General features: G+C 39.4%; 2 protein-coding genes across 12 annotated transcripts in view; one reads left to right on the top strand and one right to left on the bottom strand.

The window, feature by feature from the left end:
• GTF2H1 (general transcription factor IIH subunit 1) overlaps positions 1-10,652 on the bottom strand; it is a 33,631-nt gene extending 22,979 nt beyond the window's left edge. Inside the window, exons 1-2 of one of the 2 annotated variants that reach the window (XM_036859480.1) lie at positions 10,454-10,652; positions 2,682-2,850 (exon numbers count right to left, since the gene is read on the bottom strand). In XM_036859480.1, coding sequence (XP_036715375.1) covers positions 2,682-2,835 — 154 coding nt within the window. In that variant the 5' untranslated portion in view covers positions 2,836-2,850; positions 10,454-10,652. The remainder of the gene's footprint in view (positions 1-2,681; positions 2,851-10,453) is intronic. The other variant, XM_036859481.1, reaches the window with a different exon arrangement.
• HPS5 (HPS5 biogenesis of lysosomal organelles complex 2 subunit 2) overlaps positions 9,602-26,959 on the top strand; it is a 47,490-nt gene continuing 30,132 nt past the window's right edge. For 2 of the 10 annotated variants that reach the window (XM_036859479.1, XM_036859469.1), the window contains exons 1-8: positions 10,834-11,064; positions 16,572-16,735; positions 18,463-18,573; positions 18,744-18,808; positions 19,269-19,461; positions 20,788-20,921; positions 24,460-24,672; positions 24,981-25,052. In XM_036859479.1, the coding sequence (XP_036715374.1) occupies positions 16,628-16,735; positions 18,463-18,573; positions 18,744-18,808; positions 19,269-19,461; positions 20,788-20,921; positions 24,460-24,672; positions 24,981-25,052 (896 nt within the window). In that variant the 5' untranslated portion in view covers positions 10,834-11,064; positions 16,572-16,627. The other 8 variants (XM_036859470.1, XM_036859476.1, XM_036859472.1 and 5 more) reach the window with 8 other exon arrangements.

Genomic DNA, 26,959 nt, shown 5'->3' with positions numbered 1-26,959 from the left:
AAGCCCATACTCTTAAAGAACAGACTAAAGAGACTACAACTACATACATGAACCTAGACTAGGTATTGGTTAAAAAAAAAAAATCACAGCTATAAAAAACTTTGGACAACTGGGGAAATGCAACAATGGTCTGGATATTTATTAAAATTTTCTTGGTGTCATAATGTTATAAGCAGTCAAAGTGTACACTCACATAAAAAAGCAAATATGGCAAAATAACTAATATTTAGATGAGATACAATATACACGTATACATTGTACTATTCTTTAAACTTTTCTGTAACTTTGAAGATTTTCATAATAAGTTGGAGCTGGAAATGTCAAAATATACCTACATAATAGAGATCTTGTATTCTTAAAAAGTGGGCCTCATGGCTTGTCTTCTTCATAAGGGAAACAGAGATGAAGGGGCTTTGTCTCACTAAATGGGTGACTAATGGTAGTGTGAACCCATTACCTAGAGCTCTCTGCCCCAAGCAACCTACTAACACTTAAATAAACAGAAACTTTTTCAATGAAGATACTGCTTCCAAACCAAGTTTAGATGAAATACCTTACTGCCAAAAAGAGCACTTTGAAGCAATTTACACTGTCAGCCAGCCTGTTCCATTATTCCATACCTCCAAAACCATCTATCACTCCTCTCTACCTATCTTTTCTCAGTCACTGCTTTATTCTTGCTCTATCTTAGCATGTGCCTCTGAGAGACCTACTTTTGAAGTTTTTTAACTATCTAACTGCTAATTTTCACCTTAGTAATTTATTATTGACAACTTTCAATGGCTTCTTTCAGAAATGAGCATTCTTTCAAATATTCAGCTTAAAATGAAAACTGATCTGGTGCAGATCTAAATTTGGGTACGTGCTCTCCTCCCCAATAGCTGAGAAGAATTGTTGAAATACAGAAGACAGGCATATTCTTTATTGCATGCTGTGAGCATCACATTGAGTATGTGTTTTGCAAAGGTATAAGGCTAGCTTCCCGTTTACGAGAAATGCTAATACAGGCAGTTCCTAATTTATGAGTCTATTGTAGAACAAATGTTAGTTTGTAAGACTATTGTTAGAAACTTCGTGAGGCATTTCTCCACAGAAACAAAGTTTTGAAAGGAAGTAGTGTTACCAGGAGAGTGGACAAAGACCAGATAGTTTAGGCAGTACTGAATTATGATGAATTTTAAACAGCATTTCCTTTTGAAAATTAAGATTCTAAGTTATTTCAGTGGAGAAAGATGAGGATCTTGGTCATTTCCAGCAGCATATTAGAGGTAAGTCCTTAGGGCAACTGTTCATACACAAAGGACATTTGTAAACTGACCACTTGTAAGTTGAGGATTGTCTATGTTTTGAGGTGTCATGTTCCTTGAAATCTGTTCAGGATTTTATCTAGGAGAAGAATCTCATATCCAGGAAAATAAATGAATCCATATTGATGGTCACAGTTAAGATACCACAATTTGTTGAGGGCTTTGTTGCCCAACTCCCCTGGGGTCCCTCCTATTCAAGGTCTTTTAGTTAGGTGAATTGCAGAAATCCCTTTCAGAGTAAAGGTTCTAAATCCCAGGATTCACTTGGTGCCTTTAAACCTAATTATTATTGAGCCACAAAGTACCATACCCTTTGGGTAATAAATTCAAAGTTAATTTTGCAAATTTGAAAAGAGAAGGGGTTTTGATATTAGCCTTCATACTTGAAAATCATAAAAAGAAAAAGGATATAAAAATATTATGCTCTGTATTTCTCCCATCTACATTTAGTATAAAATTAAGTCTATTTTCTCAACAGATGATGGCCACATAACCAAAGATTAATTAGACGACTTAAAAGATACAATTTTATTAAGGGCAATCTGGCATCATCTATCACGATTTTTTTAAAAATAAATTTATTTATTTATTTTTGGCTGTGTTGGGTCTTCGCTGCTGCATGCAGGCTTTCTCTAGTTGCGGCGAGCGGGGGCTCCTCTTTGTTGCGGTGCGTGGGCTTCTCATTGCGGTGGCTTCTCTTGTTGCAGAGCATGGACTCTAGGCGCACGGGCTTCAGTAGTTGTGGCACGCAGGCTCAGCAGCTGTGGCTCGCAGGCTCTAGAGTACAGGCTCAGAAGTTGTGGTGCATGTGCTTAGTTGCTCGCAGCATGTGGGATCTTCCCGGACCAGGGCTTGAACCCATGTCCCCTGCATTGGCAGTTGGATTCTTAACCACTGTGCCACCAGGGAAGTCCATCTATCAAGATTTCAAATGCATGAACCATTTGAACCTGTAAGTCCATTGCAGGGATGTATCCCATATATACAACCTCAAAAAGATATTAGTGCATAGATCAATACTGCAACATTGTTTTCAATAACAAAATTCTGAAAACTTCCTAAATGTCCTTCGATAGTGGACTGGTTAAATACATAAGTGTAAATCCATTCAGTGGACTATTATGCAACTCTTAAAAGAAGGAATGTGTGGAGATCTTTATGTGAGGTAGATTTACACATGTAAAGCTGTACATACTCTATTATTGTAGAAAAGGCAGGTTACAGAATTATATTCAATGATCCTACTCTATAATTATTTTTATACAGCTGATTTTTTGACATTATAATAAAAACCCCACAAAGACTGTATAAGCAGTCTTCTTATAAAGTTACTAACAAATATGACATACATCAGACTTAGTATAGCTGACTTACATTTAATATCTGCATACATATGGCTGATGGTAAATCTATCTTTGCCTTCAGGTGCCCAAGCAATTCTTTCTGCCATGAGGTACAGAGCTCCATCCTGCTTCTTTTGTCGCACCTTCTTTACAATCAGCAAAACTTCTTCAGATGAAGTTGCCATGATGGCTAGAAGGTGCTAAAAAAGACAAAAAGATTTCACATCTCAATTAGGGTTGGATTCGTTGACTTGAGTCCCTTCCAAATCTAAAATGAGTAATAAGGAGGGAAAAAACTCTTTTCCCTCATTCAGAGTTGAAGATAAAGCTGTATGGCGTTATTCCTTTAAAATCAAATTTCATTTTGCTCATACCACAGGTATGAATTTACACAACACTTAAAGTTGACAACACCTGGCAGTTTTCAAACCATTTCCATATATGCTAATCAGAGTATTTTCAATTTATTTTTATTTTCCTGTTATATTATTAAATCTTAAACACATGATTTCACCACAAATATGCGGTCTGTAACCTACACTGCAGAACTTTAGAATTACACAGCACTCTACTGGATATTTAGTTCAAATTTGTTTCAACTGAAAAAACTAAGAGTCAAAGGGTTTGTGTGACCTTCCTAAAACCACTCCTAGATCTAAAAACCCAGTCTAAGTCTGTTCCCCTATGCATAAACATAAAACTGAAACAATTTAACACTTAACACTTCAGATGCTATCTTCCACATCTTTTAACAATCAAATGTCTTCAACTGCTCTCCAGTCTAGGAGGAAGATTCATTTGTATATGGCTAATTTGTTACCTAGGAAGAAACAGCTTGGAGCTCCCCCCAACTTCACCCCATCCTGGGAATCTTAACCACCCAACCCAAATCCTAGAGTCTTGAGTGTAGCTGTCTGGAATATGAGGCTGAAAAGGATTTTGAGGCCGTCTGGGCTCAACAGGAAAGATGCCATGATTGATGAAGTCTGCCATGGGCTGCGATGGGGAAAGTGGTGGCACAAATGGCACATATATGCCATTTCTGGTGAAGTTATGACTTTAGTTTTCATTCCCAAAGGAATGATTTAAAATATAACTTAAAAATATTTACTTCTTCAGGTACAAATTATAATTTCAGAGAAGTTAGCATATCTAGGTGTCATAAGAATTAAATTTGAGCAAACAAGTGAAGCTTTATTGTAATGTTTCTTATTCACTGAAACAGTGATTTAAAAATCAAAAATACAAGTAAAAAAAAAGAGTGAAATTTTAATTTCTCTGAAGTTGACTACCTGAATTTTGAGTAGCCAGATCTTCCCTTTTAGTTTCCTTACAGGCTACTCCACCCCAAAAATGGAAAGGAAAAGGGTCAGTGTGAATACATTTATTCAATAGTTCTGTACTGAGCCAAGGAGTCTAGGGATTACCCGAAGACAAATGTCTGCCAGTAGTGATTTCTGCTTTCAGAAAGCTTCCAGTCTAGTGAGCAAGATGGGTGTGTGTGTATATACAAATTAGAATGTGTAAAGTCCCAAAAGGGAGACAAAAAACAGTTCTGAATTAGGACTCAGAGGCAATTAACTTCTTCACGAGAGGCTTTGTCAAATATTTGTCACAGATATCTTAGGGCAATAAAAAAAAATCAGTTACAATTAACTGAACAAACAAAATGCAAATCACTAAATGCACAGTCCTTAGGTGTTCCGTTTGATGCATTCTGGCAACTGTATACACCCACGTACCATTACCCAAAACAAGACAGAGAACATTTCCATCACCCCCCAAGTTCTCTCACGTCCCCTTCTAGTCAATTCTCTTCCTCCCACCCTCGAGCAACTGTTTTCTGATTTCTATCACCACAGATTAGTTTCTGTCTGTACTAGGATTTCATACAAATGGAATTCAGGCACTATGTATGCTTTTGTCTCTGGCTTTTTGCTTAACATGTTTCTGGAAATTCACCATATTATTACATGTATCGGTAGTTTATTCTTTTTTATACATAAGTTAGTTATGAATTGGATCTTGAATGAGGGTTTTGACAGAGAAATGGCAATAAGCATTATAGGCAAAGAGAATGGCTTGGGGCAAAGGCTCTAGACTCTCTGCGAATGGTTAGTAGTCCACTCTGGATGTAGCACAAAGTTCATGATGGGGATCAGTGGGATATGAAGTTGGACAGTTAAGATGGAGGCAGATAGTGGAGAACACCCCCCTATGTGGTAGACAACAGAAAACTTCTAAAGATTTGAGTAAGGGAGTGATTTGTATTTTAGGAAATTAATCTGAGGCAATATGAGAGAGACTGAAGAGAGGACCAGAAAGGGTCTGAACCAGGCTGCTGGCAGTGAGAATGGAGAGGAAGGGACAAGGAGGAGTACTGAGGAAGCAGGATGAATAGACACTGTGCTGAAGGAGGTGAAGGAGGTGTCACAGCTGCTTGCTCACACCCCACTTCTAAGCCTAACTGACATGAGTACAGTGATGCCACTCACAGAAACAGTAACAAGGAAAAACAAGTTTGAAAGTGAAGGCAAGGAATTCAGCTCTGAAAATGAGTGTGAGGTGCTGTTGAGTCACGCAGGTAGAAATAGTCTGTATTATGTGGGCATTTATAAATGTTGGGACAGAGCCTAGTAAATTCAGTTAACAAAAAGGGATTTAAAAAATGCCACAATCTCACAACTTTAACATCAATTTTCTTAATTTTAAATTGTGCTTATCTGTACTCACCTTACAAATGTAATCATGAAGTACAGCCAAGTTATCTTGTTTATTTGCCATTGAAAACATTTTCCCATGTTACTTTACAATCTCCACAGTTTTAATATCCATACATATATGATAAAGGGTCAAAATTCTTAATATATAATACCATCTTTTAACTGATTTACTTATTTGATGTCCTCCAAAGATTTTGATTAGAGGATTACTGTTGCTTAAAAAGTTTGAAAACCACTGTTTTAAAGGACTATTGTTTTTTTTTTGGCTGCACTGCAGCTTGTGGGATTTAAGTTTCCCGACCAGGGATCGAACCTGGGCCCTTGGCAATGAAAGTGCGCAGTCCTAAGCACTGGACCGTTAGGGAATTCCTTAAAGGACTATTTAATGACATGAAAAGATAAACTGTTAGGTGATCAAAGCAAGCAAAAAAAGCATGTAGTCTGATTCCATATTCTTAAATTTTAAAAAATCTTCTACAATTTATTGACTGCTTGTAATATGTGCCAGGCATTGGGCTAAGTTCTTTATAGGCATTATCTCATTCAGTCCCCAGTTAACAATCCTGAGGTAGGTTCTATTATTAGTTCCATTCTGCAGATAAAGGAAACTGGGTCTGAGAGATCAAGATGCTTTCCGAAAGCATCAAGAAGTAGAACTGGGTTTGAATCTGGGTCAGTCTGACCTTGGAGTTCCATTATGCTATTCTGCAAATATATATGACTGGAGAAACATACACCCAATTTAATAGTGGCTACCGATGGTGATAGGACTACAGATGATTTGAATGTTCTTTTTGTTTTCTGGACTATCTACAATAAATATGTATTTTGTAATGACAAAAGCAGTTACTAAATATGTCTTTCCAAGAGTTTATTCTCTATCAAATCACATCTATAAGGTAACATGGGAAGGTGTTAGGGTTGGTAAGAATTAAAACTGTTATTTTCAATTTCTGTATTAGTATTAGTATTAAAATACTAATATACTAATACTAATTTAATTTATAATAATTTTTATAACATCTATGGAACCATTAAATATTTTAATATTAATTTTATAATATTCATTATAATAAACACATAACTATTAAAAACATTTTAAAAACCTGTCTATACTATGTAAAATTAAACTGCATACCATATGAACCACATTTTAGGAAACATGAATTAAAATCTGAGAAAGATAGGAGAGGTGCGTGTGTGGAGGGGGATAAGTAGATAATTACAGGATAATTTTAAATATGTCCATATATGGAGGAAATGCAAGGTTACAGCTGACAGAGCAAGTCACCAATTAACTGGGCTTACGGGCACAAATAAAAAGTGTTAACTTCGGAAAAGAACAGAAAAACCTTTCTGAGATGGGAAGGTAAGGAAGAAAGATGAATGAAGACAGAAACTAAAGTGGAGAATAAATTAGATTAATAGAACTATTAGAGTTGGCTACTTTAAATCAATTGGGGAAAAACATAGCCTCTTATGCACAGCATGTAAAACCATTCATATTAAAATCCATTTAGAGGGAGCTTTAAAAATAAATCAGAGATAAGTTATTGAACACTGGGAATAACTAGTCAATTGCCTCACAGCTAATCTGCTTGGCAAATTTCCCTGGTCATCTGTAGCACCTCTGTTAATTGTACAAGGACCAGTTTTAGGAAGTTTAATAGAACCAGTAGGACCATCCTACAATGGCTTCTATGATTTCTAGATTTTTCTTGAAGGTGGCTCCTTGGGTGGCAAAAACTTCTTTCTAGTAGAACTCTGTAAGAGCCACAGAATATTTTGTTTATGAAAAACATCGGTGCAGTTATATTTAAACAAAGCGACTTGATGAAGATCTAGCTTTACTTAAAAGATTATTTACTTTATGAAATAATCTGCCACAAGACTTCTTTAAATAGCAAAATCCTCCAGTAAAGGCATTTATTCATTTGCAGTTAAATATTTACTTGCTTGAGGCTAAAGGCACATGCATGCCTTGTGCTAAGCCTCTGCACATTCTCCTCCCTTTCCAGCAACGAGCTTTTACTCATTTTCTGTCTACTCTAAGTTTCAAAGTTATCAGTATTCTTCTCTTTACAGCACTTATCACTACTGCAATTAATTTTTTAAAAATTAATTAATTAATTTATTTTTGGCTGCATTGGGTCTTCGTTGCTGCGCGCAGGCTTTCTCTAGTTTCCGCGAGCAGGGGCTACTCTTCGTTGTGGTGCGCAGCCTTCTCATTGTAGTGGCTTCTCTTCCTGTGGAGCACGGGCTCTAGGTGCATGGGCTTCAGTAGTTGTGGCATGCGGGATCAGTAGTTGTGGCTCGCGGGCTCTAGAGCACAGGCTCAGTAGTTGTGGTGCACAGGCTTAGTTGCTCCGTGGCATGTGGGATCTTCCCGGACCAGGGCTCGAACCTGTGTCCCCTGCATTGGCAGGCGGATTCCCAACCACTGCGCTACCAGGGAAGTCCCTGCAATTAATTTTTAAAGTAATTCTTTTAATGCCTTTCTCCCCAAAAGACTGCAAGCTTCATAAAGAAGGGCAGAGGCTGCATGTGTTGTGTTCATGGCAATACAGAGCCCAGCAGCATATTTTAGCCCATAGAAATAGTCCAATAAATACCTATGACATCAATTTAAGATCTCTGTTGTTAAAAGAATACAGTCTTGGTTAAGACATAACAAGAAACCATTGTACGTACATCCTTGGCTAAACTCCAGGAAGCACTAAAGCTCTCAACTCACAGATCAGAGTATCATTCCTCACAGATTCCAATAACTGGCTTATAAGTAAACAGGGTTAGGAAGAATCTGAAACTATTCAGGAGAAATCTTTAAATTTCCATTTCCTACATCTCATGTCTCTGCATTTCCATTACCTACATCTCCTTTTCCAACGTGCAGAGATAAATGGGGCAGAAGAAAAAAAGGCAACAAGTGAAATATAAACTCCTTATCACTCTCTAAAAGGAGGATTATTATTAGAGAAAGCACTTCTGTGTCTGCCAGCATACAAAATGGAGACTGGAATGCTGCTTGCCATCGGGCAATCCTAAAAAATGTTAACAATTCAGCACTACAGGGAATAAGACCTTGGAAGTATGTAGAGAGTGACCAAAATGTACTGTTTTAAGGATAGTTACACACATAAAGAAGATATTAAAGAGAATAACTGAGGTAGCAATTTTAAGACCGAGCACTTTTTCATTTTACAGCAGTGATGGGAGAGGCAGGAGGAGGAAAATGCGACAGAGACGCAAGATAGAGGGAGCAGTATGCTCATATTCACTAATAAATACTGCATGCTGACAGAGTACGATACCAAAATTGAGAGAGGAGAAATCAGTTGGTAATCATAAGTGGAGCAAGGAGGGACTATTAGATGGATGCCTGACACTGCCACATTGCAGGCAGGAAAGAGAGAAAGCAGAAAGGGACACTTTTTTTTTTTTTTTTTAATTAAAAAAAAATTTTTTTTGGCCGTGCCATGTGGCATGTGGGATCTTAGTTCTCGGAACAGAGATCGAACCCATGCTACAGTGGAAGCGGGGAGTCTTAATCACTGGACAACCAGGGAAGTCCCCAAAGACACTACTAGTAGCAGCATCCATGAAGTAGAAATAGTGGTCAAAATGCTAGGAAAGCTTAAGGTACACCTGACAACATTCTCATGGTAAAGGAAAAACCAGCAGCACAGAAAAGCAGGGCTAAAAGGTGTAAAGACAGCCCAGCAGGGATAAGATATAAGCCTTGAGAGCAGTACGTACAGGAAGCAGCCACAACTGACTGAAGCTGATCGTTGGGTATATTCTTTTTAACTGATTCCTCTCTCTTCGCACCAACCTTCCTAGTATTTTTAAAGAGCCCTCTCTGCATTTGTGTGGATTTTTTTTTTTAACATTAGCACTACCAATATGTATTTAATATCACCTAGGAGAGACTCAAAGCTCATCAGTCTGATGCACTGCCAAGTGTTAGATGAGTGAGAGTAGCAGAACAGGTTTAATGCCTCCAAATTATCTCTCCCTCCTTTCCAAACAACGGATTTCGGTCTGCTAAAAGGTACAAAGTTCTTTCCAGAGTCTAGATCTTTTGTAAGCCATAAGCCTGATACTAGAGGTTACCTTCCCCTCTGCTGTGACCTCTCCATCTCATTTGTTCTAGTTTTGATTTTTAAAAATCGATCTTAGGGTTGGCAACTTTGGCTTAGTTACCAAAGCCCAGTTCATGATATTCACACTGTGTTCCAAGAGGGGAGGCTGAGCGCTCCCAAACTCAATTCCACCATGGCATGCTGCTTTGTATGTTGGGGTTTCTGGTAAGAATTCAACGGGAAAAATTGTTCCACTCCTTTATGGAATCAGTATTTACTGCAAGGTATATTTTAAACCACTTAGTTTTTGTATGTTTTTAAAATTGGGTCTTCTAATGGGCAAAAGGTTGTTTTTATCTCTCTCCTCCCGCCCCCCATTTCACAGACCCTAAAGCGGACATTTAAGAGTCAACTGAATACACTTCCTTAGACAATGTAGTCTCTGAGAACACTAGGGAATTTCTAAAATAATTATTTATTTCCATGTGTTGGTGCTTAAAGATGATCAAATTGGGCACAGACCAAAATGTGATGTGTGTGTGTGGGGGGGGGGGTTGGCCTGGCACACGTGTTAAGAAGGTTTTAATAGTGGTAAGTTTGACAGGTAAAGCAAAAGGTGTGTGGACACTAAGGTAAAAGCTTTTCCCTTACAGAAACCGAAAGACTCAACGGCACATTTTCTAACGGGAAGGGCTCCTCAGCCGCAAAGAGGCCTCCGCGTCCTTCATCCTCATGAGCCAAGTCTGATCCCGTCTTTGAATAAATCTTCGAGTCCCTGCTTTCACTGGAGAGGTAAGGCTTCCTACAGACAAGCAGATTAGGGGTCGCCTCTTCCTCACTTCAGAATAATAAAGGGCTACCGAGACCGCAGGCTTGGGAGTTGTGGCAACGGCGACAGGGACACAGGAAAAACGGGCAGATTCCTTGCCGTCCTGCGGCCCCCAGGCCTGTCAGCTCTTCACCCGCCCGCCCACCCCCATTCTTCGGTCTAAACTTACCAGGTGGGAGCTACGGCCTTGGGCAAGGAGTAAGTTACTGAGCTGGGTCGAGTCGAGCTCCGCTGCGCTTCTTAGAGACGCTGCCGGGAAGAGGCTGAAACCCAGCAGCCGCCGCCGTCGCCACCGCCTCTGTTACCGGGGGGTCTCGCCTCCATCGCTGGCTGCGAGAACTCTGAAGGCACGTGACCGGAAGTGCCAAGGCGGGCCTGCGGGGCACGTGACCCCAGAGCGCGGCCGCCATGACACCTTCCGCTAGTTCCCTCCCTTCCCCGCCGGTGCCCTCCTGTTTCATTTCCTCTCGCCGGCTTTAAGCGGTGAAGGGTCCCGGGATCCTGCCTGGCTCACCCCTTTGGCCTAGAGCTCCTCCGGTCCCGATCAGCGCTGCGTCTTCGGCCGGCAGCGGCCCGCTTACTGCAGGCCACAGAGAGCGTAATCGCGACCGCGGCCTGAGGGGGAGGGACCACGCGCAAGCAGGGGCGTAACCTGTCACGTGACGAGGAAGTACAGTTAACAGCTTTGTCCCAGCGTCCCCGGCGCTCCGGGATGACGTAAGCCAGGGAGGGGAGGAGCAGGAGGGGAGACTGAAGCTCAGGTGCGGCTCTTAGTGCGCGGTGAGTGTTACGGCATCCAGCCGGGAGAGAGGGTGTGACCTATTGGAATTTGGGGGCTACCGGCCTGGAGATGGTGGAGAGGGGCTGAGACCTACAGGCTGTGAGCCTGGCTTTGAAAACTTGATTACCGAGGCTCCTTTCAAGAGATCTGAGTATAGTATTAAAGTTACTGCTGTTAAAAAGTTAGGAGTTCCGCTAGTCAGGGAGCTTGTGGTCAGGAACTGTCTGCATTGGTGTGTTCAAAGCATGCTGAGTGCATGAGTGAGTGAGTCGCCATTTCTTGGTCTGAGGTGGAGAGTTGTTCCTGTTACTTGGGTTTAAAGATCCCCATTACGGGAATGAGGGAATCTCGTACTTCCCCTCCGCATAATATCTTTAATTTTTGCTTCCTTTCTTTTCTCATTTGCCTCCTCTTCCTTCCACGCCCCTAGTGGGGAAGAAAGAAAGCTGTGATTTGCATTGGGTGTTCGCGCAGCAAACACTAGTCCATTAAAATGAATAAAAATGATTACTAGGACGAAGAGAAAAGCCTTTTCTTGATCCTACTGCTCCTTTAGTTACCATCAAGCAATGCGGGGAAATGGAAAGGTAACTAGATTTGGACTCAGGATTAGTGGATTCTAGTCTCAGCTCTACTTGTGAACTCTGTGACCTTGGGCAAGCCAACACTTCAAAAAGTTCTTTCATTGACTTTGGTAAGCATTTATGGCCACCTTCTATTTGCTTAGTTTTTTGCTAGGCAGTTTTTTGTGACAGACTTAACAGAAGTAACAGTTAAACTCGGTTCTGCAGGAAGATAGTGTTTTGTTAGATGGAGGAAGATTCAAGGAACAGCATATATTAAACCATGGAGGCACAGAAAGTTTATAGAATGAAAGGTTTGTACAGAGCTTTTTGTTGTTAAGCACATACTTAAGAAAATCTTGAATATATATGTGTATGACGAAATCACTGTGCTGTACACTTGTAACTAACACAACATTGTAAATTAACTATACTTCAATAAGAAATCTTGTTCAAGAAAATTTAAAACATAGACAGAAGGAGACAGGATAATATAACAAACCCTCATGTACACCTAACCAAACTTTAACAGTTATCAGCATTCTGCTGTTCTTGTTTGAGCAGTTTTAAATTTTCTAGGTACTTTTTATATCCATTTTCACATTTGATTAATGGCAGCTTTCAATTTGAGCTTGATTCTACTGTATCTAGATACTGGCTAGGAAGATTATATTCATTTTGTTTGAAAATTTCTTTGGGTTTTAGTTAACTGCTTGCTCTGTTGAATCAAAAGTGTGACATGGCACATTGTAAAAAAATTATACTCCAATAAAGATGTTAAAAAAAACCAAAAAAGTGTGACATGGCTACTTTAAAAACATATCTGGAAAAAAAAGTCTGATACTATTTTAGGATGTAACATAGAAATTTAGTGTCCAGGTCAAGGAACTTAGTGTTTCTACTCTATTTTATAAGGAGTTTTATGTTCAGTTCTGGAGACCACATTTTTAGGCAAACTAAAGCTCTTGTGTGGAAGGCTGATCAGAACAGAGAGGAATTTGGAAATTGTCAGGTCAGGAAGAACTGGGGTTGATGAATTTTTAGAAGACCTCATAACACTTTTCAAATACTGAAGGACTGTTTTGAAAGGAGTGAACTTATTTCCTTAAACTGTAGAAGCCACAGTTGGAAATAAAAGCTCCAAGTCATCAGGTTTCAGCCCAATAGTAGAAAAAGTACCTTATAACAGTGAGAGCTGTGGAGGAGTGGAATGGGCAGCTTCATGAGAGGGAGCATTTCCTTTCCCTTGCTGAAAATGTTCAGGGATCCAGGGCAAGACTAATTTCTGAATTACATGGATGTGTGCACTGAATTACCTGTGAGTCTTCCATCTTAAGAATTCTGGGAAGTGGGACTTATGCTGGGCCTGAAAGGCTGGGCAGATTTTAGTAAGTAGATCTGGAGGGAAAGGAGTCATTTCAGAGAGAGTAAGCACAAAGAAAAATATAAATTTGGAGTTGGCTTAACACTATCACTAGCAACTTCTCTTGAGAACTGACATTGTTTATGCTATTCCTTTTTCATTCTCATCTCTATTAAGTCTTTTTCAGAAAAAAGAGAAACTTACTAGGTTTTTTACCGTTAGGTCATAATTTCCAGGTCATTCTCTCTTCACTGAGATCAAGACCAAATGGTCTATCTGTCTCAGAGATTGTTTTAAGATTGCAAGTGGAAGAGATAGGCACTGTGGTCCTGATGTCATTCCTTTCTATCTTCCTTAGGATCTTGTACAGTGATTTTATTTTCTTTTTCTTGTATCTTCAGTCCCTTTCATTTTTTTTTTTAAAATTATTTATTTATTTGCCTGCTCCAGGTCTTAGTTGGGTCACACAGGATCTTCGTTGTGGCTGTGGAATCTTTGGTTGCGGCCTGCGGGAATCTAGTTCCCTGACCAGGGATCAAACCTGGGCCCCCTGCATTGGGAGCACGGAGTCTTAACCACTGGACCACCAGGGAAGTCCCTTCAGTCCCTTTCATTCTAAATCCTTTTCTTTTGGCTGCTACCTACAAATCTGTTTGCATCTCCCCTGCTCCCAAGGTCAAGAGAGGTTTTCTCCTTCTCCACCAGATTTCTTGAGTAATTGAAAGGCCTTGTCTTTAGTTCCTCACCACCCTTCCCACCTTTTCTCAAGTCTTTGTTTTCTAGTGTCTGCCCACAGTGCTTCACAGAAATTGTGTGATCTCCCAACACCAAATTCTTCAATGCCTTTCTGTTGCCTACCAAACTAAAATTTGTGCAGGTTCCTTAGTTTGAGATTCACAGTGCCTTGTACCTTGTGACTGAATTACTGTTCCAGCTTTATCTTTCATTTTTCTGTTGCTTGTATCCTGTGTTTCAACCAAAGACTAAACTTGTATTCTCCAAATATATCCTCTATATCTTTGCTTATTGCTGCCCTACCTGCTACCCTTTCTTTTTTCCTTGTGATAAAACCTACTCAGCTCCAGTGCTGCTTCCCTTAGGAAGTTTTCTATGGTTACTTTTAACTCAGTGTGATCCCTCTGTCCTCTAAGTTCCGACATAGGACCTTGCTTATGTTTCCCTTATGAAGGGTGTGTGTGTGTGTGTGTGTGTGTGTGTGTGTATGATTTGTCTTTTTCTCCCTAGTTGATTATAAAGTGACTGATTTCTGGAATTACTTTATCTGTCTTGTTCGCACCACTGTGCCTCATATTTTACTAGAAACTGTCGACTCAGAGAAAGACACACAAGATGAGAGTTGTGAGTTTAAGTTGTTTTTTTTTTAAATTTCTGCTTATTTTTATAGTAATCTTTTATTTATTTATTTATTTATTTATTTTATTTTTGGCTGTGTTGGGTCTTCGTTTCTGTGCGAGGGCTTTCTCTAGTTGCGGCAGGCGGGGACCACTCTTCATCGCGGTGCGCGGGCCTCTTCACTATCGCAGCCTCCCTTGTTGCGGAGCACAGGCTCCAGATGCGCAGGCTCAGTAGTTGCGGCTCATGGGACTCGTTGCTCCACGGCATGTGGGATCTTCCCAGACCAGGGCTCGAACCCGTGTCCCCTGCATTGGCAGGCAGATTCTCAACCACTGCGCCACCAGGGAAGCCCGTGAGTTTAAGTTTTATTCAGGGTCTTGCTGAGGACTATAGCCCAGCTAACAGCCACTCAGCCCGGAGGAAACTGCTCTGAAGAGGTAGGGGAGAAGACAGTTTATTTTATGTTATCTTATTTTATTTTTAAATTTTTATTGGAGTATAGTTGCTTTACAATATTGTGTTAGTTTCTGTTGTACAACAAAGTCAATCAGCAATGCGTATACATATATCCCCTCTTTTCTGGGTTTCCTTCCCATTCAGGTCACCACAGAGCAATGAGTAGAAGTTCCCTGTGCTATACAGTAGGTTCTCATTAGTTATCTAGTTTATACATACTATCAATAGTGTATATAGAGAAGACAGTTTATATATGATTTTTGGCTAGGAAATAAGTGCAGTTAAGCCTACATCTTGGTAAAAGATTACTGCTAATCACAAAGAATAGATATCTCAAGTTAATGATTTTAGTGCTTTTCTATGTATGGGAAGGTGCAAAAATCTGGGGTGAGTAAAATTCTTCCTGAGATCTACGTCTACTAAGGGCCTGCTTTGTCCAAAGCAGAGGACCTCATCCTGTTGTTAATCCTTTCGGAGTGCACTGGTGGTCAGCAACTGTAGTGGGTTACGACTTAACCCTTGTAGAACTGGATGGCGAGCAACACTATTTGTCTTAGCAATCCTGATTTTTCTGTATCTACAGTACTTAATAAAATGAATGAGTGAAAAGGATGAGAGAAGATTTTTCTTAGATTAGGAATTCTCAAATATTTGAGTATAGGAGGACTACTAAAGAATTTTGTTTTTTCAGAACACCATTCTCCTTGCAGAGATCAGCTGTATAAAGAACCGTATTACCAGCAGAAAATAAGACTATATTATGTATATGCAGTAAAAAGTATTGTAAGTTTATATATGGTTTGCCCCTGGAAAGTGTGCTCCGTGAACGTTAGGACTTTGTTTTGTCCTCTGTTTTATCTCTGGGACCTAGAACAATGCCTGGCACATAGTTGGTGCTAAGTATATATTTGTTGAATAAATGAGTGAGTGAATACATGTGTTTCTGAAACAAAAAAATTAAAACCACAAAGTATAAATTAAAAACAATTAAGCATAAACAATTGTTTCTGAATTTTTTTGTAGTATTTGTTTTTTATTCTCAATTTGGTAGGTAACAGAGGATTGAGGAAAAGTTAAAATTAATGGATAGAATTTTCTTAAATTCTGCTTTCTTCTGGAAACTGGTATAATTTGACAAAAAAGTACACTTGAGAGTTGTTGAACAGGTAAGAACTCTTGTGTTAGTTTACAAAGTCTTCACTGGGTAGTTGGCATTTGATACCTTGTATTCTTATTCCTATTCTTTCCTATCAGGCCTCTTATTGAAGCTCTTATTCCTCTTTCTGCGCTAATTCCCCACGCCTGACTTTTCACTTATTCACAGGCTGGAGGAAGCTATCCAGAGGCCCTTTCCTATTAAGCACGGTTAAAATGTGGGCTGATAACCATTGAATTTAACAAGAGACTTAAAAACAGAAGATTTACAGCTCAAAGAGTTGCAGCTGGAGCTGCTATTTTACCACAGAGGAGCTTGACAAAATTTCCCCTTATATCCTGCAAGCGTCTGTTCTACCTGTTCACACTGTTAGGTAAATAGAGTGGGATAGGATTGTGGAGGGCCTTGAGAATCTGGATTTCATTCTCTGGGAGTTTTAGGAGTCAGGGAATAATCAGTACAAGGTGATGGTCACCTATAATGTCACCTGCGTGTGTTTTCTTTCCACCTAGATGCCAAGGAGCTCCAGAATAGGGATCCATGTCCCTTTCTCATGTTTCCCTGTTTTCTCCAGGGAAGGAGTGGTGAGCGTCTTAAATTATATTTTTGCAGGTTTTATTCAGGAATACTGTGCCTATCCCTCAACGTAGTTTCATCTTTCTGGGTAAATGACTTTCGTGCCAGTGATACCAGAGTCCTACAACCATGTTCTTGCAGAATTTGAGTCTCTGGATCCATTACTTTCAGCCCTGAGGCTGGACTCCACTCGCCTAAAGGTGATTTTCTTGATCCTTATATCAGTTTTATTTTCACGTTCATATTTTTGTGTGCTCTCGGTTACATGCCCCCCCCCACCCCGTTCTTTATGTTTTATAGAATCTTGGGTGTTCTTACCTGTGCTAGTAATACCTCACATAGAAGTAGTATGTTCATAGCGCTTTCTTGATTTATTTTTCAAGCAATCGTTTGAATTCTTCTTTCCCATCCTTGGAAACTATGATATAGATTACTGAATTTTCCCACCTCTAATCTTGCTGTCTTATCTCAGAAAGTAATGTATTCAATTGAAAATAAAATAGTATGAGTGAGTATACCCCATTGCATTTTGAGCAACACGAACCATTGCTATTAAACTAAGTTTGTTCCAAAACAAGGAGTTTGATGTACCCCCTCTGTTTTAGGGAACAGAGCTAAAAATTAGCTTTACAAAATTAGCTAAAAATTAGCTCTGTGGGAAGGAGTATGTGCTTCCCTCAAACCCTGAGTTCGTTTAATAAACTCAGGAATAACATGGTAAAGAACAGTTTCATAACCAATTCCAAAATAATTTCATTCTTATCCTTTTGTTCCCACCCCAAAGCACCTTTCTAGCCTCTGAGCAAAGGGAGAATAGGAAGTAATAGGCAAAGTAATATGGCCAACAGTTATGAGGGTTGATATCAGATGTTTTTTAGCTGCAAGTGACAGAAAACCTTCTCAATAATAGCTTAAGCAGTAAAGGTGTTTATAACCTGGTTGGAGGTTATCGTTTCTGGGTTTAGTGTAGTGGCCTTTGATATTCCTTAGGACCCAGGCTCTCCATCTTTCCTGTTCTACCATCATCTGTACATTGACTGTTGGTCACAGTTGCAAGATAAGTGTCCTGGCTCCAGTCTTGATGTATCCATTAGCATCTCAAGCAAGAAAGAGGTGGCCGAGAACAAAGGCTTTTTTTCTTCAGCTTCGGCCGTTTATCTGGGAGGGCAAAGCTTTCCGGGAAGCACCAGTAGGGCTTAGTGTTATTAGCTGGATTTGAGTCACAGGGCTCCCCCTAGCTGCAAAAGAAACTGGCTAAGTGAAGATTTAGGTTTTCCAGCTTCTACGGTAGAAAGTAACAAGGTCGAAGAGGATTGGGAATGCCTGTTCGTTCACCAGCCAATAATTTTTGTCACAGGGTAGTGGGCACAGCCGGGCCACAGCTTTCTCTGGTGGGTAAGGAGAAGAATCAGGAGGCTGAAGGTGTGGGGAGACGTAATAGTACAGTGACTTGCATTTGTGTCCTCTGCAGTCTCACTTGCTCTCAAAGCTGTGGACATTTTGTGCCGATTATACAGACTAGAAGTGATTTATGTGAGCAGATGATTAAAGTGGTTGCTTTATCCCCTAGAGACTTACTTGATCGTCCATCATTGTGGTCAGTATTGGAATGACCTAGCTGAATTGCACAGAAGATGAATGGGCTAGTAACTGGCTTTTGCCAAGGGAAAATTACTCATTTATACAATTGAGCCTATTCAGCAATTTTGAGATTCAATTAAAAATTTAAAACCAAAACGTTCTTTCTTCTGTATCTTTCACTATCTAGAATAAGAGCTTGAGTGCCATGATGTGGTGTCTTAACTGGGCGGGTGGGTCAGGTGCGGGGAGGAACCTGACACAGATCCTCAGTCTTTATTTCCAGTAGATAGTTTATTTGTTAAATGACTGTGACAGTTTCACACTTGTCTGTTGCCATGTTTTTTAGTGCACGAGCATAGCTGTGTCTCGAAAATGGTTGGCTTTGGGCAGTTCAGGAGGAGGACTCAATCTCATTCAGAAAGAAGGATGGAAGCACAGGCTTTTCCTTTCACACAGGGTAAGATTAAGGGTAGCCCTGTCATGTACCATCTGGAGTATCTTTCATAAATTCGAATTTCTCCATTATCAGTGATCATTTGGACTAAAAGAAGGTAAAACTTGAGATTTAAAAGTAAAAAATTACCCATTTTTGAGGAGCTGCCTAATATTTTTCCTTTTGTGCTCTAGGAAGGTGCAATCTCTCAGGTCGCCTGTTGTTTACATGATGATGATTATGTTGCTGTGGCTACCAGGTAAGAAACTGTTCTAAAACTGTCTGATCTTTTCCAAATGCATTTGAAGTTGACAAATGTAGTTGTGTGTTTGTTAGGGTGACCAGCCATCGCAGTGTGCCTGGGCCTGACCCTGTTTTAGCACTGAAAGTCCCGTGTCCTAGGAAACCTCTTAGACGCAAGCAAACCAGGACGGACAGTTGGTCACCCTAGGGTCTGTGGGAAACACTAATATGAGAAAACAATATTTCTGTGACCTTAAAAGAGAAAGGTAACAGGGATAATTTAGAACATCTAAGTTCTCCTACTATATTGGATTGGTGGACTAAAGCAAGGAAATTAATACCTTGGCTTTCTGCTTCCTCTTTTCTGAAGAATAAGAATTTGCTTATATATTTAATATAGTTGATATTGTGATGCATTGAAATAGTACCTTTTTCACCATTGCCAAAAATTTGCTTTTGTGTCTCAATTCTTGCAGTCAGGGTCTTGTAGTTGTTTGGGAATTAAATCAAGAGCGTCGTGGGAAACCAGAACGAATTTATGTGTCTTCAGAACACAAAGGCCAAAAAGTTACAGCTCTCTGTTGGGATACAGCTATTCTTAGAGTTTTTATAGGTGATCATATGGGGAAAGTTTCTGCCATCAAACTCAACACTTCTAAACAAGCAAAGGTGAGAACCAGTCCAGTTCTTTGTGTATGTAGGTGAGATATAAGGTGTTGTCTTACAGAATTTCAATTAAAGGACACAATTTGACCTACTGTATCTCTTGGGGACTGATCTAGAGCTCAGACTATGAATTTTGAGAAGACTTGTTTGCATGTAGTACATATGGTACCCTGGTTTAGCTTGACACTGTTACAGAATGGCTTCTGTGAGCTAACTTCAGTAATTTGCAGTTGTCTATTATATTACTCCATAATTCACCTGCATGGCTCATTTAAGTAAAGCATTCTTTAATACTAGGCTGTTAAGAAAGAAAAGATGGCTGGACTTCCCTGGCGATTCAGTGGTTAAGACTGTGTGATCCCAATGCAGGGAGCACAGGTTCGATCCCTGGTCGGGGAACTAAGATCCCGCATGCCACATGGCGCAGCCAAAAACAAAAAGGAAAGAAAGAAAAAAGAAAAGATGCCTGTTTATTAGTTGTGTGAATAAAATGGCAAACATAGAAATGGTACCAATTGCCCAGGGTCCTATTCTCCTGGTCCCTGGTTAGAAGAAACTCATGGGTCTAGGTATATTTTTCTCAGGATGGATGTAACTTGTTGTGAATGGAATCTTAAAGACACCTCCTGGATTGCGCTAAGCAGTGTGGGTCCCCAGGCTTCCTGCCACAGTTGTTGGAGTAGAAAAGTTGAGTCTCAAGTTACCCTAACAGAATGCTCCGGTCTGTCATTAAGGCAGAGCCAACCTGCTCCTCGCTGTCCCTCTCCTCCAAAGCTATTATATCAGAAATGGGGAACTTGTCTCTCATTGGCTTATTTGCATGTAGGATCCTGGTAGAGAAGAAGAGATCTAACTACTATTGGCTAAGTTATTTTAATCAACACATCAGAATATTCTTGATGTATTAATTAAATATTCATGATGACCCATCAAGGTTACTACTTGATTCCTAACATATTTTTGATATACAGTTGGAATTCTACACTTATTATAGCTCTAATTTGTCTTTTTTCCAAAGGGAGAAGTACTGTCTACAGGTGAAAAACTGTCTCACATATTCTAAAACTTGCTTCATCTTTTTCTCCCCAACTTCTAAGAATAGATAATCACAAACAGAGCCTTAAGAATTCTCTTCTGCAGTTATGTAGCAAATTATTTCACAAAACTTAAATGAGCGAAACTTGATATTCTAACAGGCAAATTAATTTTGGCCCATTTAAAGTTTTAATTTTGCTGTCTAACCTGTTTTCATGTAAAAGGTAAAGAGAAGGTGATTATGTGTATACGTAAAGATAAATAAACTTTATTTCCTTGTCACATCCCCTTTAGGCGGCTGCTGCTTTTGTGATGTTTCCTGTTCAGACAATAACAACAGTTGACTCCTGTGTTGTCCAGTTAGATTATTTGGATGGAAGATTACTTATATCTTCACTTACTCGATGCTTCTTGTGTGATACTGAGAGGTATATTGACTAACCATGAGTCATTGGAAATACAGAATTTTAGAACTGGAAGAGACTTGGAAGTCATCTCGCCCAAACCCCTCAATTCAGTTATACAGATATTAATAAGGAACCAGCTGTGTGCAAGCTGATGTTAGTGAGTAGAGAGGAGGTAGAGGAGAGTGACATAGTCCAGTGGGTGACTAAGACAAATATTCAGTTAACTCTACCAAGAAGCCTGGTCTAAGTGTCATGAGGGAAGACTGAACAAAGGCCTGTTTCTATATGGGGAATTGGGAAGTCTTCCTTGATTGAGTTTGTTGTTGTTGAAATTTGTTGTGTATTTAATAGAATTTTACTATAGGGTAAAATTGGATGAAAAATAAGAACTTTATGAAGCTGACAGATATTTAATGAAATCTCAACAGTGGAACCAAAGGTCCAATGAATGGCAAAGGAGTATATTGGCAGTAGCTGTGAAATACCAGAACAGAATAGGAAATGGTTTGAAATGAATGTTGTGTATTGCTGTGTTGAAGTTCTTCAGCCATTCTCACCACAGGGAAATATTCACTGGGCATTTTTTTTCCCCCTCCATTGGCCCTGTCCAGCTACCATATTCCTCAGGACCCAGCCCCTCTGTTAAAAATTTATTGTGGAGAATTTTGAGCACACACAAAAGAAGAGAGAATTGCATAATAAACCACTGTGAGCCCACTAGCCAGCTTCAGTAATTTGTTGAGGATATTTAATAGGTGAAGTTTGAAGGAAGAGAGGTAAGAGGGGATAGGATATTCTAGCAGGAAGGAACAGCCTCTTGGGGAAAAGTGAGAAAGAATTAGGCATATTCTAAAATGTGTCCTCTGGCTTGAGTAGGGGAGTCGTGGGAGATCACATTGGTAAATTAGCACCACATGGAGAGTGACAGTCTTAAATGTCACACTAATTAAGTATGTGGGTTCTCAGATCATTTTAAGAAAGTGTACATGTAGAAAATCAGGGTTTGGAAATTGATTCCCTTAGAACTATTCAGGATTGGAAACTTTTTATGTTTTTCCAGGGGTTCTTGTATCTCAGTTAGAAGACTGCTATTCTAGAAAGTAGGAGACTGGATTCCAAACGTTTTGAAGGAATGTATGCTGACTGTCAGGATTAGTAGAGGGAAGGATGAGGAGAGGATGCACTTTGTTTCTATTTTCTTGGGATGAGAAAGGTATGTGGGAAGGAGAGCAGTAATAGTAGGTTGCAGATGTCTGGTATCAGAGAACCTAGCTGTACAGCAGAGGGGCAAGGCTTTGAGATGCAAAGGATCAGTTTACATGGAATTAGTAGGAAGGATGGTGTACTTGGTTCTGACTTATTTCAGACTGTAGATTGGTGATGAAGTTAGACTTACAGAACTGGGGATCATGTAGTGTCACTCTTTCATTTTTGCAGATCAGAAAGCCTAGTGAGTGATAGAGCTTGCCTCACATCATACAGCTGGGAGGAGGCAGACTAGAATCCTTCTGTCTTGATTTTGTGCCTTTCCTGTTACCTCAGTTACCTCTAGTATATTCTTTGACATTGGACCTTTGGCCATTAAATCCATCCTTGAGATTTTGGTAAAATATTTGTTAGCTTCACAAATTTCTTAAATATTCTTCATCTGTAGGTTTTCAAGTTTGCCAAACAGCCCAATTCAGAAATTTGGCTGAAATTCTGACAAGTGGTCAGAACACTGAATTGAATGAACACCTTATTGGGGTTGTTTTGAGAATCTAGTGAAATGGTATAAAGAGCTAAATAAGTGGAGGCTTATTTTTCCCTGTGTGCAGTACAGTTGCTAATCATTTATACTCCCATTTTACAGGATTGTGGCTAGAGTTGGTTATGAGAATAACTAACTGCAAAAATAACATGTTTTAGAAGTGCCTACTTTGTTAGCTAGAATTCAGTTTGGGGGTACATGGATAGTACAATAATTGAAAAATTTTATGTATGTTTTAAGTTTCATTTCAAGGTATATTCCCTTCCAAACAAAGAAGCATTTTTCTTTTTTAAACAAAGGCTCCTAATAACTAACCAAAGTGAGATATGAGTTTGCTTTTCCTGCTACTTTCTGTCAGTATTGTTAATGAACGGGGTGGATCCCAGGAGGAAATAGAACAAACAGAAACAAGAATTATGTTGTAGTAGAGAGAACATTGGATAAGGGAGCCTGACAATATGGTTTCAAGTTCTAGTTCTGCCGCTCCTTAAACCTTGCCAAATGTCAGTTTCCCCATCCAGAAGGTAGAGATAGTTTTAAGGATTAACTAAGATAATGTATAGGAAATACCTAGCCTTGTGCCTGTCACATGTCGTTTGAAAATGTGGAAAGCAAGATTAATGAGCATACAAATGAGAATGAGTTGACTGTATTGGTTTACTCAGGAAATATTTATGGCACTCCTCTGAATTAGTAGCACTGTTGTTAAGCACCATAGAGGATGTGAAATAAGCAAGAAATATATTTTATTTCCCAAATAAGGAACATAGGTAATAAAACCGTAACTTCTTGTATTGCTCTGTATACATTTTAAAGCACTTTCACATCCATATTCTTCTAGTAAAGCTGATGCTATATTTTATTCATAAAGCAAATAAGTACAGGGATATTTATTGAATTATCTAAGGTCACGTAGTAAGTTCATGCTAGAGACCATATCAGGCCATTGTCCAAATAAAGAGTTTGGGTATACGGAGCACTACAAGGCATTGAGTGCTTTCTGTGGGCCAGGTACTGTGCTGTGCACTGGGAATTCAACTAAAGAGGAAAAAGAAATGACGTTTGTCCTGAAGAAAGTCGTAACCTACTGTTCAAATAGACACAACTACCATATATAATGTGGTGAATACTTTGAAAACATAGCATGGGAAGCATATCGTTCTGCTTATAGGGGTCAGGGAAGTCTGTCAGAGGAGGAATGGTGGAGCTAATTTATGAAGAATAAGTAAAGGAGTGTTTGGAAAGAGATATCCTCATTCTCACCTTCCATGTTCTCAGGCAGTTTTGTATATGCAGTTCTCTTATATATCTAGCTCATGTAACCCTCAGGGAACAGAGTGTTCCAAGGTACAGACTTTCAGAAGGACTTAGCATTTTGAGGAAAGAGTGAGGCATTTATTGGGTATATGTGGCAGAGGAGTGGCCTGGAGACAGGGTAGATCAGTAGCCTCCATGGAGTGGCCGAAGAACAAGGTGATTTGGGAAGCAGTCAGTAGGATTTAAGGATGTAGGAAATGGTTTGGTAGCACTTACTTTTTAGTTTTGAGAAGAGCGTTCACATTCTGTGGATAATAAACTGAGTACTAACTTGAAGTCATTTGCTTTCTGTTACAGAAATAGTTAATGGCAAATCAGAGCTAGAACCCTATTTTGACCTTTCCATTCTGTTGTTCTTTCCAGTAAATTGCTAATATGAGGAGAGGACATTGTGGGTGGGGTTATTATGACCATGCCGATATGTAGTGCCATTGCTTTTGACTTTTTTGTGAGTAAACATGCTTTCTCTTTTCTGCGGGGGTCGGGTATTAGAGAAAAATTTTGGAAAATTGGAAACAAGGAAAGAGATGGAGAATACGGAGCTTGTTTCTTCCCTGGAAGATGTTCTGCTGGCCAGCAGCCCCTAATATACTGTGCTCGCCCTGGCTCCAGGATGTGGGAAGTGAACTTTGATGGAGAAGTTATAAGTACACATCAGTTTAAGAAACTCCTCTCATCACCACCTCTTCCTGTGATTAATCTAAGGTAATGATTTGTATGGCCAGTAGGGAGTATTTGAGGAACTTACAGGGAGGACTTGGTTTGAAACCTCTGATATTCTACATGCGTTAAAGATTTTATCATGCCTTTTAAGAGTGAAGTAGAATTTTTATTAAAAGATTCAGAGAAACCAAAAAGTCTTTAATCAGTTATCTTTCATATGCTTAAAGCAAATTCAATAAGGGCAAATGCAGTTAGGCTCTTGAATTTGTTTTGGAGGCAGAAATTTTCCTATATAGGGGAAAAGATACTTTTATATTTTGATTAAATCATTAATCATGTTTGCTTCCTAGATCAGAACCTCAGTATGATCATACGGTTGGATCCTCCCAGTCTTTGTCTTTCCCCAAACTCTTATATCTTAGGTAAGTTTCTCCCTTCGATCCTTTAAAAAAAAAATGAACACTTAACTTTTCCTCTTTGTTTCTTGTTCAAGACAGTTAGCTTTTCAAGTTTGTTTTTGTAGTAAATCATTTTTAGAAAATTAGGAAATGACTGTGTTATGTGAAGTGTTCTACATATAAGAGGAATGAAAAAAAGCATAGAAATATGCTTCCCTTTCTGTTTTGAACTGGCCTAAACCAGTTGGACACTTCACAGTTGTTGAGAACTTTTGACAAATAGAGCTCAGAGCTGTAGATACACATTCTTTCATAACCTCCTCTCCCTAGTGGGATATTCCAATGAAAGCAAGTCTCAGACTGAAGTCTGCTGCATATGTATGTTTCTTAGCAGGCAGGCACAAAAGTAGTTGTAGAACTTGTTCTTGTAAGCTTGGTGAAATTTCAGCTCTCTATTCTTCAGGTACTTTGCATGAAAAATCTGCTCAAGGTGGATCCAGCCAGCCATATTCTAACATCCGAGTTCAGCTAGCCTTCTAGTTGGATTAGGTACAAAAAAGTCCACTATTAAGTGGCAGCACAGAGTGCCACTTAAAGCTATCAACTGCTGGGCTTGCCAGTTCTTACAACTTGTTCTACAAGCATGGGCGTACCAGTGTATGATTTCCAGTCAATCTGTGTGTCTTGAACTCTTCTTATTTCAACAGCAGAATATTATTTCTAATATCTCTTAGGCTAATTAATAAGATCCCTAATGCAGATTCAGAGAATGTTATTTAGAGCTGGTATAGGGTACTCTGGAGTTTGGCTCCTGATCGAGTTCTTTCAAAGGCTAACTAACCGTGCTTTGAATGTAATTTTAAAAAACACTTGAAATGTTAACTAACTGCCCCTGACTAACGTATGTGTATGTCACACTACCTACAATGCAATATTTGAAAATAAATTGTAAACAGTATAACTCTTTCACAAGTCCATAATTCATCCTAAAAGTTACTGGAGAAAGACAACTATTTATTTGCCCATAGTTAGATAAAGCATATTAAAAACTCTTTCTTTACGGCACTTATCACAGTTTATAATTACGTATTCAAACAGTATTTATGCCTCTCTTACTCCTAGACAGTAAGGCCCTTGAGGGCTTCATGTCTGTTTTGTTCACTGTGTTATTCTCAGTGTTTGGCATAATGCCTGGCACATCATAGACACTTAACATTTGTTGGCTGTGGTGTGATATGTGGGGTGTGGGGAAGTCCCCTACCCAGGAGTATGTTTTCTAATGGCAAGGCCAGTCTGCTTGGTTCTCCTGGTAGTGTTTTTCCTTTGAGTTAAACTATTTAAAGCTCCCATACAAGTTCCTGCCATAGCAGACAAAGCCCTGCATGATCTGGCTCTGCCTACTCCTCAGCTTAAGCAATAATTAATGCCACTTTGAAGCTTTTACTGACTCCTCCAGTGGCTCACGTTAGACACTTATTCCCTTGCACTGTTGTCACATCTTGTTCATTTCTCTGTCACCACCCTGTTTCACTGTACTATGAATATCCATCCCAGTACCAGATTGTCAACTCCTTTGCTATGAGCACAGTGCTAGGCACATAGAAGGTTCTCAAATAATGGCTAAAGTAAAGAGTTTCACAAAGATTTTTTTGAAAAAACGTGAGTAAGAGGGCTTTTCTTTACTTTTTTTCCCATGTGTACACTTGTGTTATGGTAACCTTCACTGTTACACCCACAAATTCTACGGGGAAGCAAATTTGTATGCTTCATTTTCTTTGGGGTACACTGGTGTCACTTTCTCTTCCTTAACTTTTTAAACAATGTTGTTAGGCTTATGTCCCTGTCTGTTTATTATCAGTGAAGGGGAAGGGGATGAGGGGTGTGTAAATTACCAAGTCTCAGCTCTGATATTAGTCCCCCCCACCCCCCAC

The sequence above is a fragment of the Balaenoptera musculus genome, chromosome 8 (assembly GCF_009873245.2).
Source record: "Balaenoptera musculus isolate JJ_BM4_2016_0621 chromosome 8, mBalMus1.pri.v3, whole genome shotgun sequence".
Taxonomy (NCBI): Eukaryota; Metazoa; Chordata; class Mammalia; order Artiodactyla; family Balaenopteridae; genus Balaenoptera; species Balaenoptera musculus.
This window is presented reverse-complemented; position numbering and strand designations above follow the sequence as displayed.